Here is a 27414-nt window from a genome sequence, read left to right as displayed (position 1 = left end):
GGCCGGCTCGGGAGCTGCCTCGCGCGGCCGGGCGGGCCTCCCTGTCGCGGCGCCGCTCAGGCTCGGGCTGGCCCGGCGCGGCCTCGGGGCTGCCCATGGGGCGCGGGGGGCCGGGCCGGTGACGGCGGACGCCCATGGACGCCCCTGAGGCGCCGCTGCCGCCGGTGATCTACACCATGGAGAACAAGCCCATCGTCACCTGTGAGTCCCGTCGGCGCGGGAGGGGGCGGCGGCCGTTGAGGGGCCGCCCGGCCCGGGCTCCCGTCCCCAGCCCCCGGCCCTTGCGGCCCGGCCCCCGCGCTCCCTGCCCGGCCGCTTCCTGGAACGGAGGTGTGGCCGGGGCGGAGGCTGCGGCGGGGCCCTCCGAGCGGGAAGGCGACCTCCGACCCCGCCGGGACGGCCTGGCGGGCCGGGGCCGCTGCACTTGGACGGCCCCCGGGAGGCGCGCGCGCCCCGGAATCGCGGGCGCGGAACGGGGGGCCCCGCCGTGCGGCCCCGTGCAGCCCCGAGGCTTGGCAGGCGGCCCCGCGCGCGGAGGGGACCGGCCTTCCCGGTGGGGGCGGACCTGGCCTTCCCGCCCGCCGTCCCCTCCGCTCCCGTGGGAGGGTCTCGTGGCTCTGAGAGTTGCGAGCGTGGACGAAGTTTGCGTGCGTGCGCAGTTCGCTCCGGGAAGTGGTAGACGTAGTGGGAGACCGAGCACACGACGCCGGTGATGGGTCGCAGCGGTGCGAAGTGTGCGGCCACCGGCCTGACAGCTGCCGGCCGAGCTGGGCTGCGAGCCACCCCCAGTTCCGGGCGCGTTACCCGCGAGCCCTCCCCGCGGCCAGAGGACAGACCCGCTGCACGGGTGAGGCACGGGGGAGCGTCCCCCTGGCCGGCTCGCTCTCGGGACAGCCAGACGGGTGGCTCCCTGTCGGGCGTGCGCCACATCTAGGCATGCACGCGGGGCCCGTTTGCTTTGCAGAAAGAAAAATTCTACTTTTTACGGGAACTTTAGGGTTAGATGCTTAAAGGAACACGGAGGCTATAGGAGATGTCGAAAGGTCGGCTGACGTTTTGATGTCTTGCAGGGAGGTGTTTCAGGCTGTTAGGATTTTTGACCTGTGACGGTGTTCAGTTCGTTGCCAGTGGTCTTCTTCTGCAGCACAGTCGGGCCGCCCAGGCCCTAGTGGAGTCCGCTGTGTGGGCCTTGAGCACCTCCCGTCTCCTCCCTTTATTCTCCTTTTCTGGTTAGGACGCACTCCTGTGTGCGCCCTCTCGTCGGACCCTGAGAGGTGGCGTGTTTAAGGTTGAAGCGGGCTGCTCGTCGTGACGTGGTAGACCTCAGGGAGACGGGCTGCGTCTGCTCTGAATTTGGACCCTGGCGTGGTTCAGCAATAGCTGTTTTCTTCCCCGGAGTATCTGTCACCTGAAAGTCTTACTCAAGGTGTTGCACCCGCACAGCTTCAGCCCGGGAGGACAGGTGCGTGTGGCCCTGCGCTCTGAACCCTCCGGGAGGAGGGGCCGGGCTGGCCGCGGTCTTCACCGTGTCTGAGTAATCCAGATCCTGGAAAGGCCTCCCCCAAGTGCGGGGCGCTGGGAGCGCTGGGGGATCCCCAGAATCTAATTACAGCTTCTGCCCCTTGGCTTGTCTTCTGTAAGCACCTTCCTGGAGGGAAAGCTCCTGGGTGTCCTGACTTCGTGCATGAATTGTTACCCCGAAGGACAGTGGTCCACAGGGGTGTTGGATGTTCGCTTTTATGCACACGCGCGTGACCGCTAGAGGACACGCTCTCCTTTCCGGCAGGTTTGTCACGAAGGCTTGTCCCCTGTGTGGAAAGCACACAGAGTAAGTGTCTGAAAAGGCACACAGCCGGTCAGGAGGCTTGAGAGAATGTTCGCTGGGAAAGTAAAAAAGGTCCCTTTAAACGTGCCACGTTCTAGCAGACGTGGCTTCCCCGTTCACACGTGAAGCTAGCTTGGTGTTTCGTGCCAGGGGCTGACGCTCCGGGCGGCACCTGTCTGGTCCCTTCTCCGGCCGGCTTTGCAGGGAGGAGCTGGTAGTCCCAGCCGGAGACAGGATCCGCCCCAGGCTGCGTGTTCTTCAGATTCTGGATCGTACTCACCCGTCTTAGTTTGCAGCGCTTCTGTTCTCCACGTCTGTTGGCCTCTGGGCCGCCCCGCACCTGGGAGGTCGGGCCTCATTCCTTTTCTGGCGAAGGCAGAGCCTGTGCTTGGTTTTGATGTTTCTCGTACAGCTTAGGACGGCTCACTTTCAGTGGAAGTGAATCGTGAGGACCTTCCTGACGAGAATGTGGGGTGGGGCTGGGTCGGGCAAGTTTAGGAAGTGCTTGTACGTACGTGGCCAGGAGAAGGGCGGAGAGCGCCCAGAGACTCGGTAAGTAGGCTGCGTTATCACTTGGCAAGCTGGCTGGGTTTTTTTGATAAGATTCTGAAGCTGCCTGTAAAGCATCCTGACCTTCAGCCCGTCACTAGCAGTTTCTCAGCCTGCTGCTCACTTCCTCCTCCCGACTCCCTCAGCAGGGGGTGTGTCTAGACCCGGGAGTAGCTAAGTTAGTAAATCCCAGAGAAATGCAATGCACAGGGAGGTCGGCCGAGCGGGTAGTGGTGCTTAATAGCGTGACGAGTTCCCCGATCGGAGCGGTATGAATACCTGTAGGATAAGTTATTAATCACGAAAGATGCACAGTCTGAAACAAACCCAGCAGTTTTATTTGATCTAATTTTAAGTTGGGGCTTAGATTTCCTCGCCCCGCCCGCTCCCCCCCCCCCCCCCCCCCCCCCCCCCGCCACTGGGTCAGTTGTCTACTGTGGAATGAAGGCTTAGGTTTCTGTTCCAAAGGTATGTCAGGAAAGATATGTTCCTTTCCCAGCTCTCGTTTCGTGGGCAGAGTTAGTGTAATTCTACTGATTTGTGGTGTTTCTTTGTTGACTGCTGGCATCACGCCTAAAATGGCACATACTGTCTCTCCACCTGGAAGTGCACAGTATTCGAAAAATAATAGTGCTTCATCCAGATGATCTGACCAGTCACTTCTTAGGGTGCGTACTTTATGTTTCTGAATCTCTGTATTTGGTTAGGGTTTACATCTGACATTATACATTTTGAAAGGGGGAAAAGGCGACAAAAACGAGCACGTATGTAAATGCTTTGAACCTGGTTGGAGTTTGATCCCCTACCCCCTATGGTTTTTAAATTTGCACATTGTAATTTTCCACCCACCCTGAAAGTATGATGCTTGTGATTTAATCACTGTCTCAGTTTGAGTACCAGAAAAGTAACTTAAATTGATGCACGTAAATGTAGGTCTTGGTCCATATTAAATTTTTTTTTTTTAATGTTTATTTATTCTTGAGAGAAAGAGCAGGAGCGGAGGAGGGGCAGAGAGATGGAGACCCAGGATCTGAAGCAGGCTCCAGGCTCCCAGCCGTCAGCACAGAGCCGGACGCAGGGCTCACACCCACGAACCGCGAGATCGTGACCTGAGCCGAAGTCGGACGCTCAACCGACTGAGCCCCCCAGGCGCCCCTAAATTCTTAAGCCAGTAGTGAATCAGTAGTGGAGATGTGGGAGAAACATCTGTCCTTAGGGAACCTCCCGCTGTTCCATGAGGTATATTTGGAGGGCAGGGACCGAAGGTGGTACCAGAGGTTCTCACCCTGCAGTTTGTGTGTCGTGTATGTGTGCGTGCTTAACACGGGTAGGTCTTTCACGCATGACCTAGAGCACGTCACGGTCTCTTCCTCATCTGGGAAGTAGGGATGGTGATAGTACCAATCTCATAGGGTCGATAAGCGCTCAGAAGAAGAACCAACGTGCAAGAAAAGTTAACCAGCAAGCAGTGATTTCTAAACTTTTCTTTATTCACAGTGCCTTTAGTGTCTCAGTAATTTTTTCATGGTATCTCTAAGTTAGGAAGAAGACTTCAGGGGCACCTGGGTGGCTCGGTCATTTGGGCGTCCGACTTCCGCTCAGGTCATGATCTCGCGGTCCGTGAGTTCGAGCCCCGCGTCGGGCTCTGTGCTGATGGCTCGGAGCCTGGAGCCTGGAGCCCACTCATGCTCTGTCTCTCAAAAATGAATAAACGTTAAACAAAAAATTTAAAAAGAAAAGAATACTTCGTAATTCCGCTTATTAGTTAGGTCCAAATAATTTTATTAAGTAAGTATTATGTCTTAATGGTAGTTATTTGAAAAAATAATACACATAAATTAGAGGAAACATTTTCATTTTCATTCTTAGATAACCAACCACAGTAACATAAATGGGATGGTTGTACCTGTTGGGCACTGTACAACTTCTGTAGCTTGGGAGTCAGATTGGACAATGCCATCCTCTGTGTGTGTGTGTGTGGGGGGGGTTTATGGTACTTTCCTTTTATCCTGGCAACCACCCTGTTTTATGATATAATGATGTCTTTGAAAGGAATGTAGCAGGACCTGATACTGAAACTGAATACCTCGAGTGGGGTTCAGTACCTCTCAGCACTGCTGTCTTCCTCATAAATTCAGAATACTGTGTGATGGGGCCTCTGTGGGTTTGCTGCGGTACCGGGAGGCACCAGGGTACATGGCTTGGAAACCCACATTACTAGTGTGTTATCTCTAGGGTGGATTTGAAAGGATGATGTAGAAGTAAAGTTCCTTTTCTGTTTGGATTTGCTTACAGGCCCGATTTACAGGATGTGTTTGTGAAGAGTCTCCAGTGAAGTGTGATTTGTTTATGCAGGTGAAACTCCAGGGTCTGATTTTCGTTCCTAAGCTCTGCCGGGACGAGGTAGTCCAGTCCGGCGGACGTCACGACCGCGTGTGCCCAGAGAGGAGCGGAGCACGGGGCGGCCTGGCACGCTGGTGGGGACCGGCGGCCTGGGGGGGCCGCCTTCTGCGGGCGTGCAAGGGACGGGCGGAAGCGCTGCTCGTCTCAGAAAGCTTTTGGCCGGTCGTCAGAGCGTGTGCTCCCGGGAGCCGCAGGGTTCGGTGTGTGTGGTCACGGGGTGCTGGTCCCCCGCCGAATCCGGTGCCTGGCGCTTCCCGTCCCGCCGCCACTGGCCGCCGGCCTTTGGTCCCCTGGGCGCACCGGTCGCTCCCGCCTCCCTGAGCCTCTGCCACCCTGTGCCCTGTGCGGCCTTGGCCTTGCTCCCTCCCGTGCGGGCGTCTTTCCTCTGTAACTGCTCTGGGCGGGAGTGCACGTGTATGCACGTGCGCTCGGTGTTTGGTCGCAGAGAATATTTGGTTTTTCAGCGGAACATGAACATTGAGGACTCCTCTCTTTCTCCCACAACTGGCAGTCAGGCTGCCCACAGTCGTTGTTGACCTCTGACATTTATCTCCAATCCAGCCACTTCTCCCACCTTTGCTGTCTCTCCCCCGAGCACCAGCCAGCGTTGCTCTCCCTGCTCTGCCCCAGCGGCCTCCCCGCCGCCTCCCTGCCTCCACCCCAGCCTTTTGAAGCCGGTTCTCCCTGGGGTTCGGGCGAGCCCGCTATAAGAGAAGTCCCGGCGTGCACTTCCCTCGCTCGGACCCTTCCAGGACCGCGCGTCAGCTGTCCCTCTACACTGGTGTTTTCTAGACGTTTCGTCCAGACGGAATCCCGTGGCGTGCAGCCTTGTGGCTGCCTTTTTGTCCTCAGCGGTGTCTGGAGGCTGATCGTCCTCGTCCTTGGAGGCTGTGCCTTCGTCTGGAGTCCGTTCCTTTCATTTGTGGCTAGCGGGCCGCCCGAGGGATGGACCCCGTCTTGTTGGGCTGTTCCCCAGCTGGTGGATGTTCGGAGTGTTTCCGCTTTTTGGCTGTTAAGAATAGTGTGGCTGGAGCATTTGAGGGTCTATCTGTGTGGACCTGTTGTCATTTTTTGTGGGGGATTCTTAGGAGCCGAGCTGCTGTGTTGTGTGATAAGCTTATGTTTAACTTTTTAAGAAACTGCTCAGTTGTTTTCCAAAGTGTCTGTAGTGCTTAGCCATGGCCACCAGCAGTGTGCGAGGGTTCCAGAAGCTCTGTATGCCCGTGGACACACACCTGTCGGTGTTTTTTTTTTTTTTTTTTTATTAGAGCCATCCCAGCACACGTGACGTGGTGTCTGATTTTGGTTTTAATTTGCATTTCCCTCACGACTAGTGAAGTTGAGCATTTTTGCCAATTCTTAGTAGCCTTTTGTATATCTTCTTTAGTGAAATGTTTATTCAGATATTTGGTCCTTTTCTTTTTTGATTTTTTTTAATGTTTGTTTATTTTTGAGAGAGACAGAGCACAAGTGGGGAAGGGGCAGAGAGAGGGAGAGAGAGAGAGAGAGAGAGAGAGAGAGGGAGAGAATCCAAAGCAGGCTTCGGGCTCAGAGCTGTCAGCACAGAACCTGACACGGGGCTCGAACTCAGGAACCATGAGATCATGACCTGAGCCAAAGTCACATGCTTAACTGACTGAGTCACCCAGCCACCTTGCCCTTTTTTTTTTTTTTTAAGTTTATTATTTTTTGAGAGAGACAGTGCCCCCATGTGTGCGTAAGTGAGGGAGAGTCAGAGAGAGAGAGAGAGAGAGAGAGACAGAGAGAGAAAAGATCCAAAGCAGGCTCTGTGCTGTCAGAACGGAGCCCGATGTGGGGCTTGAACTCTTGAACAGAGAGCATGACCTGAGCCACAGTCAGGAGACCAACGCTTAACCGACTGAGCCACACAAGAGCTCCTGTTTTGCCCTTTTTTAAATTAGATTATCGTTGAGTTATAAGCGTTTATTGTATTTTCTGATACCTGTCCTTTCTCAGATCCATGATTTGCGAATATTTTTTTCTAATCTTTGGCGGTCTTTAATTTTCTGAATGCTGTCTTTCGGAGTACAAACATTTTTAATTTTGATGAAGTCTCATTATTAATTTTTTTACTTTTGGGTGGCGCTGTTGATATTGTATCCAGGATCTCTTTGTTCAGCCCGAGTTCGTTGTAGTTGTTTGGCGGTGCATTTGCCTGATGATTAGTTCTTTTTATGTGTTTATTGATGATTGGACCGCTTCTGAGTTGCATGTTCAGCTGCGTTTACTTTGACATTTAAGAGGTATAGCCAAAAACATGACTAAAACACGAATTGGAATGGTGCTAGGAAAAAATGGGCATTCTATTTTGTATTTTATGCCATATACCTTAGTTTCCTAGGGCTGTTGTAACAGATTATCGGAAACCTGCCGGCTTAAAACCATGGAAATCTGTTCTCCTGCAGTTCTGGAGACCGGAAGTGGAAAAGCGAGGTGCTGTAGGCCGTGCTCCCTCCTGCGGCTCCTGGGGAAGACCCTTCCTGCCTCTGCACGCCGCCAGCAGCCCCTGGCATCCCTTGGCTCGGAGCTGCGCCTCTCTCGTCTCTGTCCTGGGTCCGCCTTGTCTCGCGTGGTTCGTCTCTCTCTGCATTTGCTCCCCTGTCTCTTATCGGGACGCGTGTCGTGGGATGTAGCGCCCACCCGGATGATCTGGGGTGATCTCATTTGGGATCCTGAACTTCATTCCATCTACAAATCCTTTTTCCAAGTAAGATCCCAGCCGCAGGTTTAGGGGTTCGGGAGGTGGACAGGTCGTCGGGGGGCCGAGTTCGTTCCCTGCCTCAGTGTCTGCGTTGGCATCCGGGTGCACATCAGCCAACGTCCCTCGTGCTTCCCTGGTTGTGTAACGCAGCCTCGGTCGTAGAGGTTTGTCTTTGCCGGTCTCTTGACCAGGGGAATGATTCCTCGGCATCTGGGATTTGGGGCTCTAGATGTTGGCACGAGGTGGGATGGTCTCTTGGAAAAAGTGAACGTTTTTGGTAATGTCTGTCTCCTTTGTTATTTTCCCCTGGGCGGTCAGTGCCTTTAGTTAGCTTCTTGTGCTTGTGTTCCGTGGTGTTTTGTTCCTTCATGTTCTTTTAGGTCCTTGTTTGCAAAATTTTAAAGAAAGTGAGCAGAGAAATTATGAGGAAACTGACAACAGGTTTAGACCTTGGTTTCACTGGGAACTATTGTAAGTTTGGAATGTTTCTTGTTTTCAACAGGTCTGTTTAGCATTCAGAAGTAATTGTGTACATTTTAGAGCTAAAATTTTAGGTAGAGCCTTGGAACTAAGAATAACCTTTTCAGGTAGTGATTTTTACTAGCTTCACAGCTCCCCATTTACGGGCACTTTTGGATCAGTGGATCAATTAGTAGGTTTCTAAGTGTGGAGGTGAAAATAGGATGGGCCGTCAGGGGTCATTTTGAAGGTGAAGACGCCAGGGCGGGTTCGGCTGTGCCCGACCAGGGTCCCTCAGTATTTGATGGCACAGGGAGGATCGGCCTCCTCCCGTGCCACGACTTTACCAAGTAGGTGGGGAGGCAGACACCGTCTGCCCACACTGAGGGGGGGACTTGTCTCTAAAATTACCCCTCAGAGAAATCCTTTGCCATAGAGTTCAGTGAAATAAAAATCTCGCTTCCTAAGTCTCAGAACCGAGGAAGTCAGCCGCGCTAGAAATCCTCAGTGTGATCTCATCCATTCTAAAGTTGCATTCATAGCCTGGGAGCGTATTCTGACCCCAGCACTTGGCGTTACTCTCTGCTGCAGGGTGCCCTGTGCTGCGGGGCCCTGGCTGTCTGGCGTAGGGTTGGGCTCCGCAGCGGTGATGTGTGCAGGCGCATCCGTGAGCACAGACCCCAGCCCTCGTAGAGCCTACATTCCAGCAAGAGGAGGTAGACCGTATGCATGTGCAGTAAATTACGTAACTGTGGCTACGTGCTGTGGGAAAAAAGAAAAGGGGAAGAGAAGTGGGAGAACTGTAGCATTTCAACTTTTTATTGCAAGTATGGAGACTGGCAAATGTGTACAAAAGTAGTAAGAACAGGGTAAAGGAACCCCGCCAACCTGTCACCCAACTTCAGCAGTTGGACGGATTGGCCAGTCTCGCACGTCCAAACCCCCATCCCCCTAATCCCATGTTATTTCCGAAGCAAATCCCAAGTGTGTACGCTTATCCGTAAGTGTACGTGTTATGGACCAAAGGTTTGGCTCCCCTCCCCGCAGTTCCTAGGTGGGAGCCCCGCTCCCCAGTGTGGCAGTATTGCGAGACGGGGGTCTTTGGGTGGTGAGCGGGTTAGGAGGGGATGTTGGCCCCGGGGATGGAGTCAGAGGCCTATGAGAAGAGGGCGAGCACGCGCCCTGCCTCCTCCTGCACGGCAAGGAAAGGCCACTGAGCACCAGGACGGGCGAGGCACCAACCAGGAAGAAATCAGGTACCTGGAACTGAATGGCCAGCACCTTGATCTTGGACTTCCGGGCTCCAGAACTGGGAGAAAACAACTCCTGTCGTGGTATTTTGTCATGGCAGCCGGAGCGAAGACAGCGTGTGCCTTTCAAGACAGCATATCTCTGAAAGACCGGGACTTTTATTTTTTGAAGTTTATTTACTTATTTTGAGAAAGAGAGAGAACGAGCTGGGGAGGGACAGAGAAGGAGAGAGAGAATCCCAGGCAGGCTCCGTGCTCTGTGCTGAGCCCAACTCAGGTCTCCGTCTCATGACTGTGAGATCATGGCCTGAGCTGAAGTCAGATGCTTAACTGACTGAGCCGCCCAGGCGCCCTGGTGTTTACATTTTCAATGTCTTTTTTTTTTTTTTTTTTTTTTTTTAATCTTTGAATTAATTAGTATACCAGTAGGGTTTTGAGCTCAATGCTCTTCTGGTCTGTCTTCAGATCCCGGTTTCCCTCTGTCTCTCTTTTGAGGTTTAATTAACTGCTCTCTCTTCCAATTTTCTTTCTTCCCCCCTGTTCTGTGGGTACTTGGGGATGAGAGAGGTAGAGAGAGAGCTGCATCAGAATCCCCTAGAGGGCTTGTTAGAACCTGACCCCGGGCTCCACCCTAATTTCTGACTCAGCGGGTCAGGGGTGGACCTGGGAACGGGCATTTCTAACAAACACCTTGGTGATGGGGCTGCTGCAGGCCCAGGGAGCCACTTAACGCGGTGTCTTTCACTCAGCCGTCGACAGTGACTCGTGAACACCGAGTTAAAACATTTTTAATAGCCCTCTGATGTTTGGATATATCCCACTAGGAGCGCAGTCAGACTGCCTCCCTTGTCCGACTTCTTTCTTGGTGCTTATACTGCCCACCGCGCATACATTTAACTTCATTTGTTGTATTTTTTTCTGACGTTTTTAGGGAAAGCTTTTTAGAAGTTTAACCTTGTTTCGTAATAATGTGAATATGTACCTGCTTTCAAAATCGTATCTTCCAAGCAAGGTGTATGGACAAGAAGGCAGTGTGTACTTGGCTCCTCTCCACCCTGTCCCTTCCTTCTCCAAGTATTCTCCTTCCATAAAAAAAATTCATACGTATTTGTACTTCCCTTTCTGGGGTAGGAGATTGCAGACCACACACACACACACACATTCCCCCCCTCGCTTTTTTTCTCAACATTTCCTGGAGATCTTTCCTGTTGGTGTTTTCAGTCCCGCAGAACTCTGTTATGTAGCCATTCCGTGGTTTGTTCTCCTTGGCCCCCATCCGGGGAGAGAAGTGGTTTTGTATTTTGCTGTTTCATACAGTCCTGAATCAAACAGCTTTGTGCGTGTGTCTGTTGGGATAGGTCCCTTCAGGGATTGCCGGGGCTACGGAAAACACGTGATTTTGCTAGGTGTTGCCAAATTCCCCTCCATGATGGTGCGCCCTTTGGAAGCTACAGCTGGACCTCACTGAGAAGGTGGTCTTTGGGAACCCTAGGGGAAGAGCGGTTTTAGGAGCCCTTGTCTCCAAAGCCCCAGAGCAGGGGCGGGCCTGTGGCAGGCATGATCTCTTGAACTCGTAAATGCTGTGTGTGATTCAGACTGCTACAGTCATTTCGTATTTTCTTTTTTTTTTTTAACTAAAAAAAATTTTTTTAAGTTCATTTTGAGAGTGCGTGCATATGCAGAAGAAGAGCAGAGAGAGAGAGAGGGGGCAGGGGGAGAATCTGAAGCGGAGCCTGACGTGGGACCCGAACCCACGAACCATGATTATGACCTGAGCCGAAATCAAGAGTTGGAGGCTTAACCTACTGAGCCACCTCTCCATATTTTCTTTATTTAAAAATATGTAAACCGACAAGGGCTAACTCTTCAGTGTTCTTTATTTAGATGCACTCATCCAGTCTTCTTTTTATGTTTCATCTCCTGAGTTTTAGGCCGCATTCGATCCGTGAATGCCAGAGAAGGGGACTGTTGTCCTGGTTAGAATTGTTTACTCGAACATTTGGCGCTCTTGGCGTGTGCTAAATTGCCTTCATGTCAAAAAGGAAGGCGACTTTGGGGCTTTATATCTTGTGCGTAGTCTCTGCGTGTTGGCTGTGGTTCCTTTCCTGCTTTCTCCCGCGGCACACAACTCGATTACTGCTAGCGTAGATTGTGTTTTTCCCCTTTGATCACACCCGGGGTAGTAACTGTTCTAGAGACCGGCTGCTGGGGGAGAGAAGAGCGGCGTGGAGAGCGGCCACGTGCACACGTCACAGCGGTGAGAGCAGGGTGCAGTGGGTGTGCCTTGAACTCCAGTGCTGGAGGGGCAGGATACACGACTCGTGATTTAACATCTGTATTTTGGCAGGACAGCGGACGACCCGACAAGGGAGCTCTCCATCATCCCCATCATGTTGACTGTGGGAAATTACTTTTCTTTACGCTTGGCCTCTGTGGTGCAGCGCTGTGGGAGGGAGGGCTCACTTGCTTCCCAAGCATGCGCCTCGCGATGAAGGGAGGGCAGTGTTTATACGCAGAAGCGAGGGGTCAGTTGCCCATCTTACAGGACAGACTACACCTGGGTTTCTGCTTCTAGAATCTGAATGACTTCTGGATCTTCTTTGTTTTTTCTCATTAACCTCACTCCCCACTTCCAATCCCCAAATGTGAAAACCTTGTATGTGCAGATACTCGGGGAGGACCACGGGGGAGGGTTTTTATATCCTGTGACTACGCATCTGACATTAGGTTTCCCCACGAAAGAGCTACCGGTTTGAAGCATTCATTAATTTTCATTACTGTGCTGACATGGTACAAGAAGTATAGCAAATACGCTTTACACATGATTGAACGGGCTGGCGGGACCTCCCCGCTTGTGACCTTGGACGTTTTTATCGTCCGTTTGAAAGTCCGTTCTCCGAAAAGCTGTTGAGCAACGGAGTCATGTATGGCCTGTGGGCAAGTGCATGCGGTGTTCGGGTCACTGACGGTGCTCTGTCTTCAGCCCCCCGTTTTCAGACGGGAACACGCTGCCGGCTGCTGAACCGTAGCTTGCGTTCGTTAACCGCAAACCCGAAGAGTGGCTCTTTCTGAAGATTTTTCTGTAAGGCAAAGGCTAGATACGTTATATATTTCCTTTGACGTATTTGTTCAAAGGTAGAATCATCTAATCCCTCGCTTGGAAGGGCCTCGACATTGGTCATCCGTCCCTAGTCCAGGCACCCCACAGCTGGCCGCCTCCAGGGTCCCGGCGAGGAGGTCCTCAGAGCGGGGACACCCAGGCCTCCAAACGCAGGCTCCTCGGTCTCTCACCGGCACTCGTTCACGTTGAGTTACAACCCGTCCCGTCTTGGCCACCCGTCCGTGCGGGAACCTGTGGAGTCCCACAGGCTAAGTCTAATGCTTTTAAGATAAGACATTGCCCGTTAGATTGTCGAGGACACCCGCTTTGCTAACAGGCTAAAATAATCTGGACGTCTTCAAGAGCTTGAGATCAAGTGAGAGGAGTGTTTTATTGGAGAGGTTACTATTTCCCTTTACTAAGATTATACTAAAGAATTCCAAGAAAAATTATACTGTATGAGAAATTTGTATCAACAGATATTTAAAAGCTTTATTTAAGATCTTTTACCCAACATCAATCTGCAGCTAAAAATACTGAGCTTGAAAATACACGTATTAATTACGAGGGAAGCTACCCATCAGCTGCAAATTGGCTGAACCTTTTGTTTTTCTCTGCAACTCTCTCATGGTTATAGTGTCCCGATCCTTTTATACTTCTGTGTTAAGATTTCATAGCTTTGCATGTTTAAGGGCTGGTGACTGGTAAGCAAATGACAGAAATGTTCACTGTTGAGGGAAGGAAGTGTCTCCCGGAACCTGTATCTTCAGCCAAGCAGCATCGACAGGGCCTGTCTGCAGATTAATCAGCACACAATTAAAAGAAATAGAGACACAACCCAGAGCCGTAGAGAAGAATGTTGAGTGCAGAGCCAGGCTGCCTGGAGGTGAGTCAGTCCCAGCTTTGAGGCTTATTGGTTGCTTGACCTCGGGCAGGTTAGGGAGATGCACCTGCTCGGGCCTCAGTTTCCATTTGCGGAGTGGCCTTCTCTCCTCGGGCCGGCTTGCGAGTGCAGAGCGCGTGTGCCCAGTGCTGAGGGTGTCCCCGGTGCACTGTGCTGTGTTTGGACAGTAAATGGACGGCCCCTCTCTGACTTCTTGTAGCCAGCTCTCACCTGGTGCCAAACCGCCTGTAGCTTAGCAAGCCCTCCTAGAACCTCAGAAGAAAGATATTGTGCAAAATTTGTCGTTGTTGCAAATTAAGCGCTTTAATTTTTCTTGTGGTGTTGTAACAAATTGTATAGACTCAGTGCCTTAAAAGAACACAATATATTCTTTTAGAGTCGTGGAGGTCAGAAGTCTGAAATGGGTCTCATTGGGCTAAAATCAGGGGGCCGCCGGGCTGATTCCTTCTGGAGGCTCCGGGGGAGAATCCGTTGCCTTGTCCTTTTCCGGCGTCTAGAGGCTGCCCGCGTTGTTCGGCTCACGGCCCTTCCTCCGCCTTCAGAGGCAACAGTGACCAGTTGGGTCCTTCGCAGGATGCCACCTCTTTGGTTCTGGCCCTGCTGCCTCCCTCCTCCCCCATTGAATTACTCTCCTGTGAGCACCTTGGCCCTCCCGGAGGATCGGGGATAATCTCTTTGTTTAAGATCACCCGAGGAGCAGCCCTGTCTAGCTGCACCCTTGCCGTGTGAGGGGACGTATTCACAGGCTGAGGCAGGCAGGACCGTGACGTAGATTCCGAAATGCCCTTCCCACGTGTCTCGGGGAAAAAAAAAATCATGGGAAGTAACGGTTCTACAAGTGTGAAAACCCTGTGTCCTTCCCAACTGAAAGTAACTTTTAAATTAGCCTTGTGTTTCCCCTGAGGCATAATTTATAGCTGTCAAGTACTCAAACCACATTTGGTAACTTATGCTACTTTTTCTGTAGACCGTTTAGTGCCAAATTCAATCCTCCTGGCATAATTGAGTCCTAAAATCGTTTAAAAATTGTTGCATAAACATCGTAGGAACATCAGATTTATAGCTTTTTGAAGGTAGGTACGGGCGTTTTTCTTTTAGGTTAAAGAGAATACCTTTATGTTATTTTAGTTGAGACATGCCATATTCCTGACATGCAGAAAGCAAACACCCCTGTGATCTTGTCCCTCAGATAGAACCCCTTTGGACGGTTTGCTTTGGACGGAGAACTCCCAGGGGGTAAAGTGCCAGTTGTTGGTCTTGTTTGAGGCATTTTTGCACAAAGCAGGGCATCCTGACGTCCTCTAGTCTGTAAGTGTCAACCTAACGTTGATTCTGTTCCAGCTGTTGTCCACTGTTACGAATGAAAACTCTGGGGGCGCCTGGGTGGCTCAGTCAGTTAAGTGTTTGACTCTTGGTTTCGGCTCAGGTCATGACCTCACCTCTTTCTCGAAAGAAAGAGAGAGAGAAAGAGAAAGAAAGAGAGAGAGAAAGAAAGAAAGAAAGAAAGAAAGGAAGAAAGAATTCAGAATCTGAGTCTCAAAAATTTGGACACTAAATAACTTTGTGACTTTGTAGTTGTAGTGGACCTAAGATAAAGGCTTCGTGCTCAACGTGATTGAAGGTGAATGTCGTACGGCTCTTCTGGTTGCTGTAGGACAAATGGTCTAGGGTTGTGTGGGCAGCTCGTGGCTGGCCTGGCGCTCGCGTGGTGTCGTCAGGTGGGGGGTGGGGCATCTGGGGCTGCTGTTACGCTCTGGTTAGACTCTCATCTCAGTGACAGCATCTTGGGTCAGAAAAGACTGTAGCCGACAGGTTTCTATTTTTAGTTGTGATCGACTTCTTTGAAGATGAGAGCTGTTTCAAAAATAGCTGTTTTCCTACTGCCGGTGATCTAAAATCGAAGTGATACATCTGTATCTGAAGTCATATTTTGTAAATTGGACACGTTAGTGTCTTTTTAATGTTGGCATAAGTTCCTAATTACTTTCTCTACAATTGAGTTCCCAAGCCCTTCTGTTTTAAAGGTCTGAGAAAAATGTTGAGTTTGTTGAAAAAGACCCATTTATGCTTAAATCACTGAAGTCATATTTTTTAATTCTTTTTCACTCTGTGTTTAGTTAGTTCCTATCTGCTTTTAGCATAAAAACTTTTGAATAACATGATTAATACATATAAATATATACTCGTAAACATTTCAGAATACAGTAATAGTTCAGGAAATAATGAAGGTCCGGCCAGTCATCTGACAGCATGTAACAGAAAATCCAGTTAACTACTGGCATAAATAATAAGAAAACAGGTTCATATAATCAGAAACCTGGGACTCTGCCCGTCTTTGTTAGGGGTGTCTGAGCTGGACTTTGCTCAGCGGGTCTGGGCGGCGCCCCAGGTGGTTACAGCCCTGTCTTCAGAGCAAGGTGACTGTCCCAGTGTTTCCCTTCACATTTGAGTGGCTCCTGTGCCTATGCGCCTCTCCCCGCTCCTGCCAGGGTCCTGCCGGCAAGGCAGTAGCCGGCGCAGAGGGTGACTTGTGGTCCGCGGCCCCCTGGAGCCGCCTATGGGTGTGGGGGCCACTGTGTGCTCCCTGGTCCTCCTGTCTCCACGTGTCCCCTGGAGTGACGAGAGCGGGGTCATACGTGTAGTCACACATGCAGAGAGAGAGGTTTATGTTAGTGGGATTATGCTTTGAATTACCCTTAGTAATTATGTTGAAGTCTCCCCTTTCCCTCCCTCTCTCTCCCTCTCTCTCCCTCTCTCTCCCTCTCTCTTCCTCTCTCTTCCTCCCTTTCCCTCCCTCCCTTGTCCCCCTCCCCCCCCACACACATACACACACACACACACACACACACACACACAGGGATCTTAGTTGTTGCAATAAATACTTTGACTTTACTTTTTTAATAGGGTTCTCCAGAGTGGAAAAGTAAACAGGACAATTTCCTGAACAGGGTTCTCGAAACTTGAGCACATCAGTCTTAAGCCTCATTTTTGCTTTTAGTAGCTACTTAAAAAAATTTTTTTTAATGTTTTATTTATTTATTTTTTATTAAAATAATTTTTTTAACGTTTATTTTTGAGAGACAGAGACAGAGTGCAAGTGAAGGAGGGGAAGACAGAGGGAGACACAGAATCCGAAGCAGGCTTCAGGCTCCGAGCTGTCAGCACAGAGCCCGACGTGGGGCTTGAACTCACGGACTGCTGAGATCACGACCTGAGTCGAAGTCGGCCCTCAACCGGCTGAGCCCCCCAGGTGCCCCCGTAGCTACTTTCACAGAACTGAATCCTTGGTGTTTCTCCCTCTGTTGCCCATGGGATTAAAGTTGAAACATCAGCTTGGACGTTCTGTCTTACCATTCAGACCTCAAAGCTCTAAGGACTTTTCTACTTTGTGGCTATTTGGGGACTCTACAAAGCATGTGTTGCTAATTACTTATCACATTAGCTGAGATTTCATTAAGAGTTTTAGCCTCAACTCCTGTCTTTCCCTTTTCGTGCTCTGACTCTCCAGAGCCCGTTTTCAGGGGGCATCGCAGGTTTTCATAACCCTCGATCTGAAGGTTGAAGAGAATTATGATAATAGGTGTGTATTCTGGAACATCATGGTAGCTTTTCTCTATTCTTGTTCCACAGTGTAGATAGAGCCTCAGTGGGTTAGAAGAATTTGGTCTCCAGATGTAAATCGGGGGGCACGGTTCTGTCTGCTCGGGCTGCCTTTGTGGCTGAAGCAACCGAAACTTGCAGTTCTGGAGGCCGGGAGTCCAAGATCAAGGTCTCAGTAGGGTCTGCTGCTGAGGCTTTCCCTTCTTGCCATGTAGACAGCTGTCTTCTCTCTGTCCTCCCACAATCTTGTCACATCCCTGGTGTCTCTCTCTGTGCGTTCACATTTTCTTTTCTTAGAAGGGCACCAGTCAGATGGGATCAGGGCCCGAAGACCTTAAAGACGTCATTTAACGTAATTGCCTCTTCAGAGACCTGATCTCCAGATACAGTCCCATTCAGAGCTACTGGGGTTAGGACTTCAACATGACTTTCGTGGGGGGACACGGTTCAGTTCAGAACAGGCACTGAGGTCAGCCGGTCACATTTAAGCCCACAGTTACTGTGCTGGTTGACCTGTAATCTTTTAAAATTAAATTTGGGACACAAATTAAAGATTTATTCCATGAGAGAATTCAAGAAAATTACAGTCTCCATTTACATGAGTTTTACTGTTAGGATTTTCCTGGGAGCTCGCTTGGTGGGGGGCATAAGGGGCGTTTCATCGTTCCGCTCTGTGTCCACATGTATGTCCGCTGGAGGCTCTGGGACGAGGACGGACGAACACCAGTGAGACAGGGGACAGCTTCCGTGTGGTTGCCCTTACTGCCGTGTTAGCACAAGAGTGGTAATTTTTGTACATTAACCTTGGAACCTTCTAGAGAGACAGTAGGAATGGCAGTCCACGGTAAGAAATGTGACGCTAACCGAATATTTTCTTACTTTAATGATTTTTAAGGTGGCTGCCAACTGAACGTAAAACAAAAATGGTTTTTATTTTAACAAAAAATGTAGTAGGAAGAACCCAAAATACTTTGTGTCAGGCCTCGTTCAAGGTTATTTGTGTGGCCGCAGCCCTCGGTATTATTTTCCTACTTCGAAGATGGTCCTCGGAGGCACAGGAGGGTGGCGGCGTCCCCCGGCTGACTCAGCTGGTTAGGTAGGTGGCTTTGGCGAGGAGCCGGGGCCGGGCGGTCAGGCTGTCAGCGCCCGTGTGTCCGGTCCCCTCGCCCCCGCCCCTGATGCTCCGCTGCCCGGAAACACCGCTCCTCTCAGCGGGGACTTGATACCGTTCTGTGGTTTGGGGGAGGTGTTTTGTTTGGTCTCGTCTTGTTTTTTTTAACGTTCACGATAGCAAAACAAGCAACTGTGTTAATGGCCCGCATCAATTCCCAATGATTTCCTTAAGATCAATACGAAAGCAATTTGGATAATGGTTTTGCTTCAAGTTTGAGGATCCTCGAGCGTAAGGGTTTGAGTCATCTACGTTAAAAGGTTCTGTTTTAGCTTAGGAATGATGGGGTCGTGCTATGATTTAATGAGAGCTAATGGACTTGGCGTTGCGTTAGGGCTAAGATGACCGAGCCGAGTTAAGCCCGAGCGTGCGGCCCGGAGTCGGGCACCCGGTTCATAACTAGGCCCCGCCCGCAGCCCCGTGGCCTGAGCGCCTCGGCCTCTCACGTGCCGCCTGCATGTCACCTTCCCGGTCGGCGAGGTCGGTGCCTGCCGGCCTGAGCGGTCAGTGAGGCCCGCCGGATGTGGTGTGTGTCACGTGCACGGGCAGTGTGCTGTACGTCTTAGCTCCTGCCAGCGTGTCGATGCGTATCGAGTCTGTTTCAGTGAACAAATTCGTGTTCACTTCTCGGGGTTTCCTTTTCTGCACGGCGTTTGTGGCTGGTCTCACAAAGTCAAGGAAAGCGATGGCTGTGGATCACGGACTCGGGAGGCAGCTGGAGGGAGCCAGCTCCCTCTCTCCTGAGCTCCGTGGCCTTGGGCAGGGCGCTCCGCTTCTCTGATCCTCATTCTCTGCGTGGGGAAAGGGGTCCCTGCCTCGTGGAGGTGCCGTAAGGGAGAAGCTGGGTTACGGGTGTCAGGTGAGATCAGTTATTTATTTACTCGTTTTTTTATTTTTGGGATCAGTATTTAAAGGTATAGAACGATCTTGTTTTGTGGTGTCATTTTGCTAAATACAAAACTGTCTACAGTTAGCAACTCAATAAATTCCAGAGCCCATGTTGCCCGTTTTCACCTAAAAATGTTGTAACTGCCTTTCTCTTTATTCCTGTTGTAGGTGCTGGGGATCAGAATTTATTTACTTCTATTTATCCAACGCTTTCCCAGCAGCTTCCGAGGGAACCGATGGAATGGAGAAGGTGTGGCCTGTTTGTTTTTTTTGACTTTATCTCCCTCTTCACTTTTTAGACATTTCTATGAGCAAGTGAGGTAGTCAAAGTTAAAGCCTAAGTTCTAAAGTGTATTGGAACGAAACTGAACATGTCACAAAATCTCTTGGCCTCACTCTTCAAGGAGTGTGTTGGCTTTGTTACCGAGACATAGGGTGGTAGAAACAAGACTGATCTTTTGAGTTCAGGGCCCTCTTTTATAGAATGACGTGCGTGCTTCTTCCCGGTGGCTCAGAGTGTCTTAAAGACACAGGCATTTTGGAAACGAGACCTGCACCCTGACCCTGCACGGAAACAGAAGGTGTCGCCTTCACCTGTGCTCTCAGCAGGACCGCTCTCCTCCCTGAGCTCCTGTGCTCTTCTCTGAAGGATGAGCACGTATACGGAAAATGTTACATAAAAATTGGGGGGAAACCAGATCAGCCGTGCCGTTTTCCCTTTCCTGTGTATTGTTCATCTCGTGACTTGGTCGGAGAAATGGTTGACGTTTGAATTATCTCATTGGGAAACTTCTTTCTGCTGAGATGAGATATATTATTTCTGGAAGATGCTTGGATTTTGACTTGCTAGTTCAGGTAATCTGCTTTTAACCGGTTGTCACTCACACTCACGTAGTCCCGGTTGTCACTGTCACTGCATTCTTTCTTACTGACCAGAGTGTGTTTTCCCTGACACCATGCAGATGAACGTGGCTTTCTGGGTGTCACTCACCAGGGCTCTCTACGGGCTCTGGGCTCGTGTCTGTGTCCGACTGTAGCATTAGAAGGAAATGTGTTACTAAATTTAAAGTAAAGGGCAGATAGAAAATGGGAGAATTGTTCACCATCTGAGGAGGCCCAGCGCCGTCCATGAGAGAAATGATTCGGCGGAGGAGGAATTCGTATCTGGAGAAGATTTCTCATGCACGTTATTTCAACATCCAGAAAGATAAAAGAGGTGTGTCCGCGAAGCAAGAAAAGGGGTTACGAGGAGACAAGGAGAAACTGTGTAGATTCCGCGTGTGCTCATCTCTTCGTGTTCCCGAGCTGCCCTGAGCCGGAGGAAAGGGCTGAGGAGGCGGGAGGGCGCAGGCACGGAGCCGGGCGGGGGGGACGCAGCGGAGACTCCACACCTTCCCGGGGAAGGAAGAGAGACGGAGGCCTCGGGGGAGAAGGCCGAGCCCGTGTGTCTGCAGAGGCGGCTCCCAGGGAAGCAGGTGACCGGGCCCAGGACGGCAGCGGGCGAAGGCAAGGGCGCGCTGGAAGGGGGCAGGCGGGGCGCGGGCAGGGAGCGGTCGCCCACCTCTGCGGGACAGAGGACGCCCACCTCTGCTGACGGGGCACCGCGGAGCGGGGAGAAGTGCCATTCTGGCAGCGGCCGGTCGGGATCTGAACAGGTGCAGCCACGTCGTGGCGGAGCTCGGGCCCCACCCCTGCTCCCCAGGCAGGAGAGTGGAGAATTCCTCGGGACGGGCCGATGGCCCCAGGAAAAGTCCTAGCGTGCTCCCACGTGCTCCCACGGTGCCTTCCCGATTGGAGCAGGAGGCCTTCTGAGGGCCGTGAGCCGGGGAAAGGGACTGCCGGGCTAGCTGAGGCTTGACTGTGTGGGTGGCACTCGGGTTTGCGGCTCTGCCGGAGAGCTTGGGAAGGATTAGAAATGGTGACCGTGGGCGGGGGAAATGAAGAATGCCGCAAGACCAGGGGCACGTCACTGAGCTGCTGTAGCCCGAGTGTGTTGCTCAAGCGTGAGCAGTGGCGCACACTTAACGCTAGGGGAAGCACGAGGCAGGGGTGGCAGTCGCCCGCGAGAGGGCCGTAGGGAGGGTGCGGGGCGCGCAAGAGGACGGACGGGCAGGCGGAGCCTGGCCTGCATCCGTCACGGACGGTCGGACATCCTGTCTCAGAGCGTTCGAGGAGATACAGTGGGTTGAATTGTGGCCCCCAAAAGACAGGTCCATCTGGAAGCTGTGAGTGTGACTTTATTTGGAAGAAGGATCTTTACTCATCTGGAGTAGCGTGGGCCCTACATCCAGTGACAGGTGTCCTGAGAAGGCACAGGCACACGGGAGAAGTCCGCTGGGGGTGGAGGCCGCCGTCGGCGCGGTGGTCTGCCAGCCGAAGACCGCCACCGTTTGCTAGAAGGGGGGAGAGACCAGAACGCAGTCTCCCCCGGAGCTTCCAGAGGAAGCCAGCACTGCCAGCACCTTGGTTTCAAACTTCTGGCCTCCTGAGATGCGAGCGAGTTAATGTTGTGTTAAGCGGCTGGGTTTGTGCTAATGTGTGAGAGCAGCTCTAGGGAGCGAGCACAGCCGGGAGGCGGAGGAGGCTGGGCCAGGCAGCCGCTTGTCAGTGTGAGAGAGGGAAAGGCTTTTGGACACCATTTGACATGTTAAAGTAGGTACATGTGGCTCTGATGAAAATTTACAGGTAATTGAGTAGATCTTGGATCTAAACTTGAAGCCGGAACTTTACTGGATGCAGCGAACAGGTGTGTGGTGGAGAGCCACCGGTGAGCCGGAGGACGGGGCTCTGTCGCCCTGCAGCTGGGGCTCAGTGCCGAGAGCACAGGTGCGGGGCCCAAGGACACGCCAAGATATGGGGACAGCCACAGGTGTCGGAGCAGAGGCTAGAGAACCTGGGGCGGGCACCACGTTCCCCGAGGTGGATGAGAAGCTTGCTGGAGCCCACTGAAAGTCCAGTGGGGTGAAAGCCGACCAGAGCAAACCAAAAGCCGTGCCGGGCAAACAGACGGACAAGGACGCCAGTCTCTAACGACACTGCAAATGCAGCGGGGCAGACCGCGCCTCTCAAAGTACTCACGGAAGACACCTTTCAACCTCGAGTCTGTGTTAGTCAGACTCCAGTGCGGAACGGAAGACCGAGTCAGCGCCCCTGCCTGTGGGCCCGGCTGCCGTGGGACTGAGAAGGTTTGTCCCTCGAAGGGCTGGGAGCCAGCTGGGGCCAGGATCTGTCACTCCTGGCTGCACTAGGCCACACGTGTCTACTCCCGAGTGCCATTCAAATGTTGTGTTCGTTGCTTGCCATGACGTGGAGCCGGTTGGGAAAGAACGGAAAACGATAGAAACGTTTTCAGACACGTGTGATCAGAAACCTCACCACCCTGAAGGAATAAAAGGACACGTCGCAACAGGAAGGAAAACGAACCCGGAATTCGTAGGATGAAAGGCACAGCTGCCGGTAAATGAGTCAGAAAAACATTTTCTGTTTTTCTGAAGTTAAGGTGTCAGCCCTTTTAAAAATTAAAAAATCTAAAACTTTAGAAGTGGGGAAGAAGCAGAGGGAAGAAAGTACTCGATGTATTCAGGGAGAAGAGAGACATTTACTCTAGTCTTTGAAGAAAAAAATGTATGCATATTAAAAAATGAAAATGTAACAAACAGGAGGACAGAAATAGATGGTTAAGCTTTCGAACCAGCAGAGAAAAAGGGTGGAAAAAGAAAATTTGATTGGTTTCCCAAAGGACAGGAAGGAAGAGTGAGCCCGCAGGTAGAAAATACACAAGGTCAGGCATCCGCATGATCATGTTAAATGTGGTTAGTTTCAGTTTATTACACGTAGACTTTTTATTGAACAAAACGTACAAAATCCAGCTGTAGGATTTCTAGGGGTGGAGAATCCAAGCGTGGAGGAAAGATACCTGTGGCATGGTGGCCTTTTCACAAGCGCAGTGATCTGGCACCCATGCCCTGATAGCCTTTCTTTGGGTGTCTGCAGCCTTCCGGGGCTTCTCTGTCCCTCCTCCCTGGGGGGTGGGGGGCAGCTCTCTGCCACCAGTCGTCCTCTGTTTTGGATAATACAGGTGATCACACAAGTATGTGTGTGGCTTAAAGCTTTCGTATCTTCCAACTGCGCTTTTGGGAATCTCTTTTTTTTTTACAGTAACTTCTTTTTATAGTGAAACTCTTAAGTAAAAGCCATTTTTCTCGTAAGTCTGTGTCGCAAAGAAGCCTGTGTGTGCCACTGAGTAAAAGGACAGACTTTATGGAGAGGGAGCTTTGATACGTAATTTTGAGCCTTGTTGCGATAATTTATGGAATCTTTTTGGACAGAATATTATCGCTGTAATTCAGGAATAATAGCATATGTGTACTTCCAAACTCATGGATGTGGTTACAGTTACTGTCGGATTTTTCCCTTTTCTTTCTGCTGAACATCCTTCATTTTCCTCAGTGACGTTTTAAAAATTGTTTGTAGGTCCTATGGCCGTGCTCCAAAGATGATTCACCTGGAATCCAACTTCGTTCAATTCAAAGAGGAGCTGCTACCCAAAGATGGAAACAAAGCTCTGCTCACTTTCCCCTTTCTTCATATTTATTGGACGGAATGCTGTGTAAGTATTTCTGTAGGGAGAGAATTACGAGAAAATGCCTTGGAGTAGGATTCAGAATTCACGGGTCTAGCTTTTGTTCAGGCGGCTCTAATTAATCAAATTGACTTTTCAACGTACTCTATTTTGGTGTGCTCTCTTCTCCGTTCCTCAGCCGAACGTCTGGCTTTGTCCTTCCGTGTTTCTGCTCTGGTCCAGTGCGTCACCCTCTTGGTCATCACCAAGTACGGTCTTCTTGCGTTTGGAGATCTTGTGAGCCCCCCGCGCCCTCGTGGCCTCTAGGTATCGTCAATATTGACTCCGAGCTTCCTTTTCCAAACTCCCCATGTTCACTCTCATGTGGTTCCTCGACTTTGTAATCCTTGTTGGTCTCCCCTGCTGGTTTGTAGGCTTTCTGAGGGCAGGGGACGGCCCTGCTTCCCCACCGCCGTGGTGCCCGTACAGCGGGCGCTCCGTGACTACCCGAGTGACGCTCGACGTCACAGCCCTTACGTGTACTTTGCAGTCGTGTGTGTATGAGCCCAGAAGGAAGCTCGCCACTCCTGACAGAACTCTTGTGCCCTGAACTGAGAGGAGACCCTGTGGGTCATTTCTTCCTGTCTGTTTCGGCTCTAATAAAACAAGCATTTCATGATACATAGCACACACAGGTCGTTCCACATTGTGACAGTTTCACCTGAACGTCAGCACGCAGAGGTGGCATTTTGTAATTATAATAAGAAAGGACTAGAAGCTTATGCCTGGACCCTTTTGCCTCTGCTGATTTTGCTTTGTAGCCTTTCCCAGTGGAGACAGTCGTGCAGGGTGGGCTTATACCTCCAGCGGTGAGCATGACGTCCCGTGGGAGATGTCCACCGGGGAGCTTGTCAGAGATCAGCGCCCAGGGCTTTTTTCGGGGTCTGGGCACGTGGGCACCCTCTGCCTGCCTCGTACCAAAACTCTAGACTCCCAGAGGGCAAGCAGGTGTTCAGCACAGGCCATATTTGTCCATAGAGCCCGGGTCCCGTGAGGCCCTCCTGTCACGTGGTGGTGGGAGCCATCCCACGATCCGTGTTCCCAGGCCTCAAACAAGGGCCCACCCTGTGAGCAGGCCCACGGACGGCCGTGCCGGGCCCGCGGCGCTAACTGCCTCTTCTCTCCACGCCCGCTCGGTGGCAACGTTAGATTTGATCTTGTGGTCAACGTTTCTCCATGCTGTAGTTAGTGTTTTCCCCTGCCACTAATAAGCTATGTCTGGGGGGCCACGGAGACCACCGGATTATCCTGCCCCTCGTCCAGCTCTCCCGCTTAGGTTGAGCACCCAACAATAATTCTTCTGAACTGGTCTTCCTTGGGGCCGCAAACACGCTCTGCCGAACGGATCAGCCGGTGCTCCACTCTAGGAAAGGGCCTGCGTGGGTCTCTGTCTCATAAGGTGTTGTCATCAGGTATCCTTGCTTATCTCGCTGCTCAGGTCGTCCCAGATTTGGCCTGGGAGGGTCACTGTAGGCTGGCCCCTGTGTCCTTTTCAGGGACGTGTCTTGAACTTTCTAGCACAGCACGGTATCCCGGGCTCTCCTGCCTTTGCTGTCCTTGTCCTGGAATCAGCCATTTCTTTGCAGAGTGAGCCCTGAGGCTTCTGGCAGTGAGGGCGTGTCGGTGCCTGTGGCCCTCGGGTGGGCAGAGCTAGGAAAGCGTGTGTCTGAGGGACCGTGGGCTGACACCCCTGCCTCCGATTTGAGCCTCACCCGCGGGGCTCTTTGTTGCTGAGTCCCATGCCGTGTTTGCATCTCCCGTGGCTCTGGACAGCATCACCGCGGTTGGCACGTGCAGAAACAGTTTCAGCATCGCTGTACCTGCGCGACAGCTAGAAACACAGCTGCCGAGGCGTCCGAGACTATTCGCAGGCGGCTAACGGGTTCACGGCCTGTCTTCCTGCCTGGCCGGCAGACCAGGTGCCCGGATGTCTGAACCCGAGCGAGGGGCGTCTTTCTGCTTGTGTAAGTCCTCTTTTGTGTCTTTGGAAGTGCTTTGTACTTTTCTTCATTATAGATTTTAATTGTTTCTTGTCAAATTTCTAAGATTTTCCTTTTTTTTGCTAATGTAAGTGGGGTTTTCTCCCTCATTGTGTCTTCTAGTTGGTTAGTTTTGTGTATATGAGGCTGTTGATTTTTTTCAACAAGGTTGATGTTAACCTTGATTTCTCTTATTGTTTGAGTTAGTTTTGTTGCTGATTCTCTAGGGCCCAAAGTCTGGGGCTTTTCCACGTATCCTATCATGTCGTCTTCTCTTTCTCGGTTCTTATGCCTCTGGTTCGTTTTGTCTGTCTGGACCCGTTGTTAAGGAGTAGTGGAGGTCGTGGGCATCGTCGCCTAGTTCCTGACCTCAGTGGGCTGCCTGCGGTCTGTGCCCAGTAAGGAGGGAGCTGGCCCCACGACTCACGTAAACTTCCGTGAGCACGTGAAGGGGCTTCCGTCCGCTCCTGTTTTCCCAAGGATCTTTATTAGGAATACATCTCGAATTTTGGGAAAGGCTTTTTCAGACTCAATGGAGACAGTCATATGGGTTTTTTCCTCTTAAATTTACGGATGTGTTGAATTATATTCATGGATTTCCTATTCTTGAGCCATACTTGCATTCCTGGTATAAATAACACTTGGTCAAAGTATTGTTTTCTTAGTGTGGTATTAGCGTCTGTTGATTCAGGGTTTTTTGCGTCTGTGGTCACAAGTGATTGGTCTATAACTTCTTTGGTGCTATCTTTATCAGGTTTAGGTGGCAATACTATACTTGCTTTGTAAATATAATTTGGAAGTTTTCATTTATTGTCTATTTGTGAGACAATTTATGTGGCTCTGGGACTGTCTAGTCTCTACGGTTTGGTGGAGTTCTCCCTTGACATCTTCTGGACCTGGCGCTTTCCTGTGGGATCTTTCTTTGGTCGCTCTCTCTATGCCTTTTGTGGAAACGGGTCTGTTTCAGTCACTTGTCAATTTTGGTCAACTACCTTTTCCTTAGAAATTCTGCATTTCAATTAAGTTATAAAATTTAATTTCATTGGGGTGCGCAAAGTGGTCTTTTTTGGCTTTAAAATATGCTCTGTGGCGGGGTGCCTGGGTGGCTCAGTCGCTTGAGCGTCCGACTTGGGCTCGGGTCACGATCTCACGGCTTGTGGGTTTGAGCCCCGCGTCGGGCTCGCTGCTGTCAGTCTGTCAGTGCAGAGCCTGCCTCGCACCCTCTGTCCCCTTCCCTCTGCCCCTTCCCCAGTTGCACTTTACCAAAAAGAAATAAATACTAAAAAAAAAAAAAAGAAAGAAAAGAAAAAGAAGAAAATACGTTCTGTGGCAATAGTTATTTCCCCATTGTTATTTGTTCGTATATTTGTACTTTCTCCCTTTCTTCCTTGATTAAATTAGCTATTGGTTTGTAGTTTGATGATTCTTTCTCCCCAGAGAAGCAGGGTTTTATTTTCTGATACACTATTCATCTGTTTGCTACTTTATTAATTTCTGCTTTCATTTTTATTATTTCCTTCCTTTTGCTTTCTTACGGTTTACTTTGTTCTTTTTCTAGGTTTTGGTTTTCTTTTTTGGGGGGCTAGTTGGGAATACATTTATTTTCATTTTAAATATAAACAATACAGGTCTTTAAAGATAGGAATTTCAATCCCAGTATTCAGTAACTTTTCAGAAATTCTCTGTTTTGTTTGTGTTGCCTCTCTTACCTAATAGTTTAACGTGAAGTTTTCTTATTTCCAGAAAGAAATTCTTTAAAATGTTTACTTTAAAACTTCTAATTTTATTGCATTGTGATTAGGGTGTTGTTTATAATATTTCTGCTTTATGAAACTTATTTTTTCTCTGTGACCTCATAGTTTTTGTGGGTATTCTGTGTGTGTTTGAGAATGTATTTTCACTTTTTTAATTTTTTAAATTTTTTATGTTTCTTTATTTTGAGA

The 27414-nt window shown here is 50.7% G+C and overlaps 1 protein-coding gene across 2 annotated transcripts in view; it reads left to right on the top strand.

Annotated features, from left to right (window-relative positions):
- The first annotated feature begins 6 nt into the window (after window positions 1-6).
- TRAPPC10 (trafficking protein particle complex subunit 10) overlaps window positions 7-27414 on the top strand; it is an 87628-nt gene continuing 60220 nt past the window's right edge. For both annotated transcript variants that reach the window (XM_049627737.1, XM_049627736.1), the window contains exons 1-3: window positions 7-201; window positions 19040-19121; window positions 23345-23480. In XM_049627737.1, coding sequence (XP_049483694.1) covers window positions 135-201; window positions 19040-19121; window positions 23345-23480 — 285 coding nt within the window. In that variant the 5' untranslated portion in view covers window positions 7-134. The remainder of the gene's footprint in view (window positions 202-19039; window positions 19122-23344; window positions 23481-27414) is intronic.

Source organism: Panthera uncia, chromosome C2, assembly GCF_023721935.1.
Source record: "Panthera uncia isolate 11264 chromosome C2, Puncia_PCG_1.0, whole genome shotgun sequence".
NCBI lineage: Eukaryota > Metazoa > Chordata > Mammalia > Carnivora > Felidae > Panthera > Panthera uncia.
Note: the sequence above shows the minus strand (reverse complement) of the source record. Positions and strands in the feature narration are given on the sequence as shown.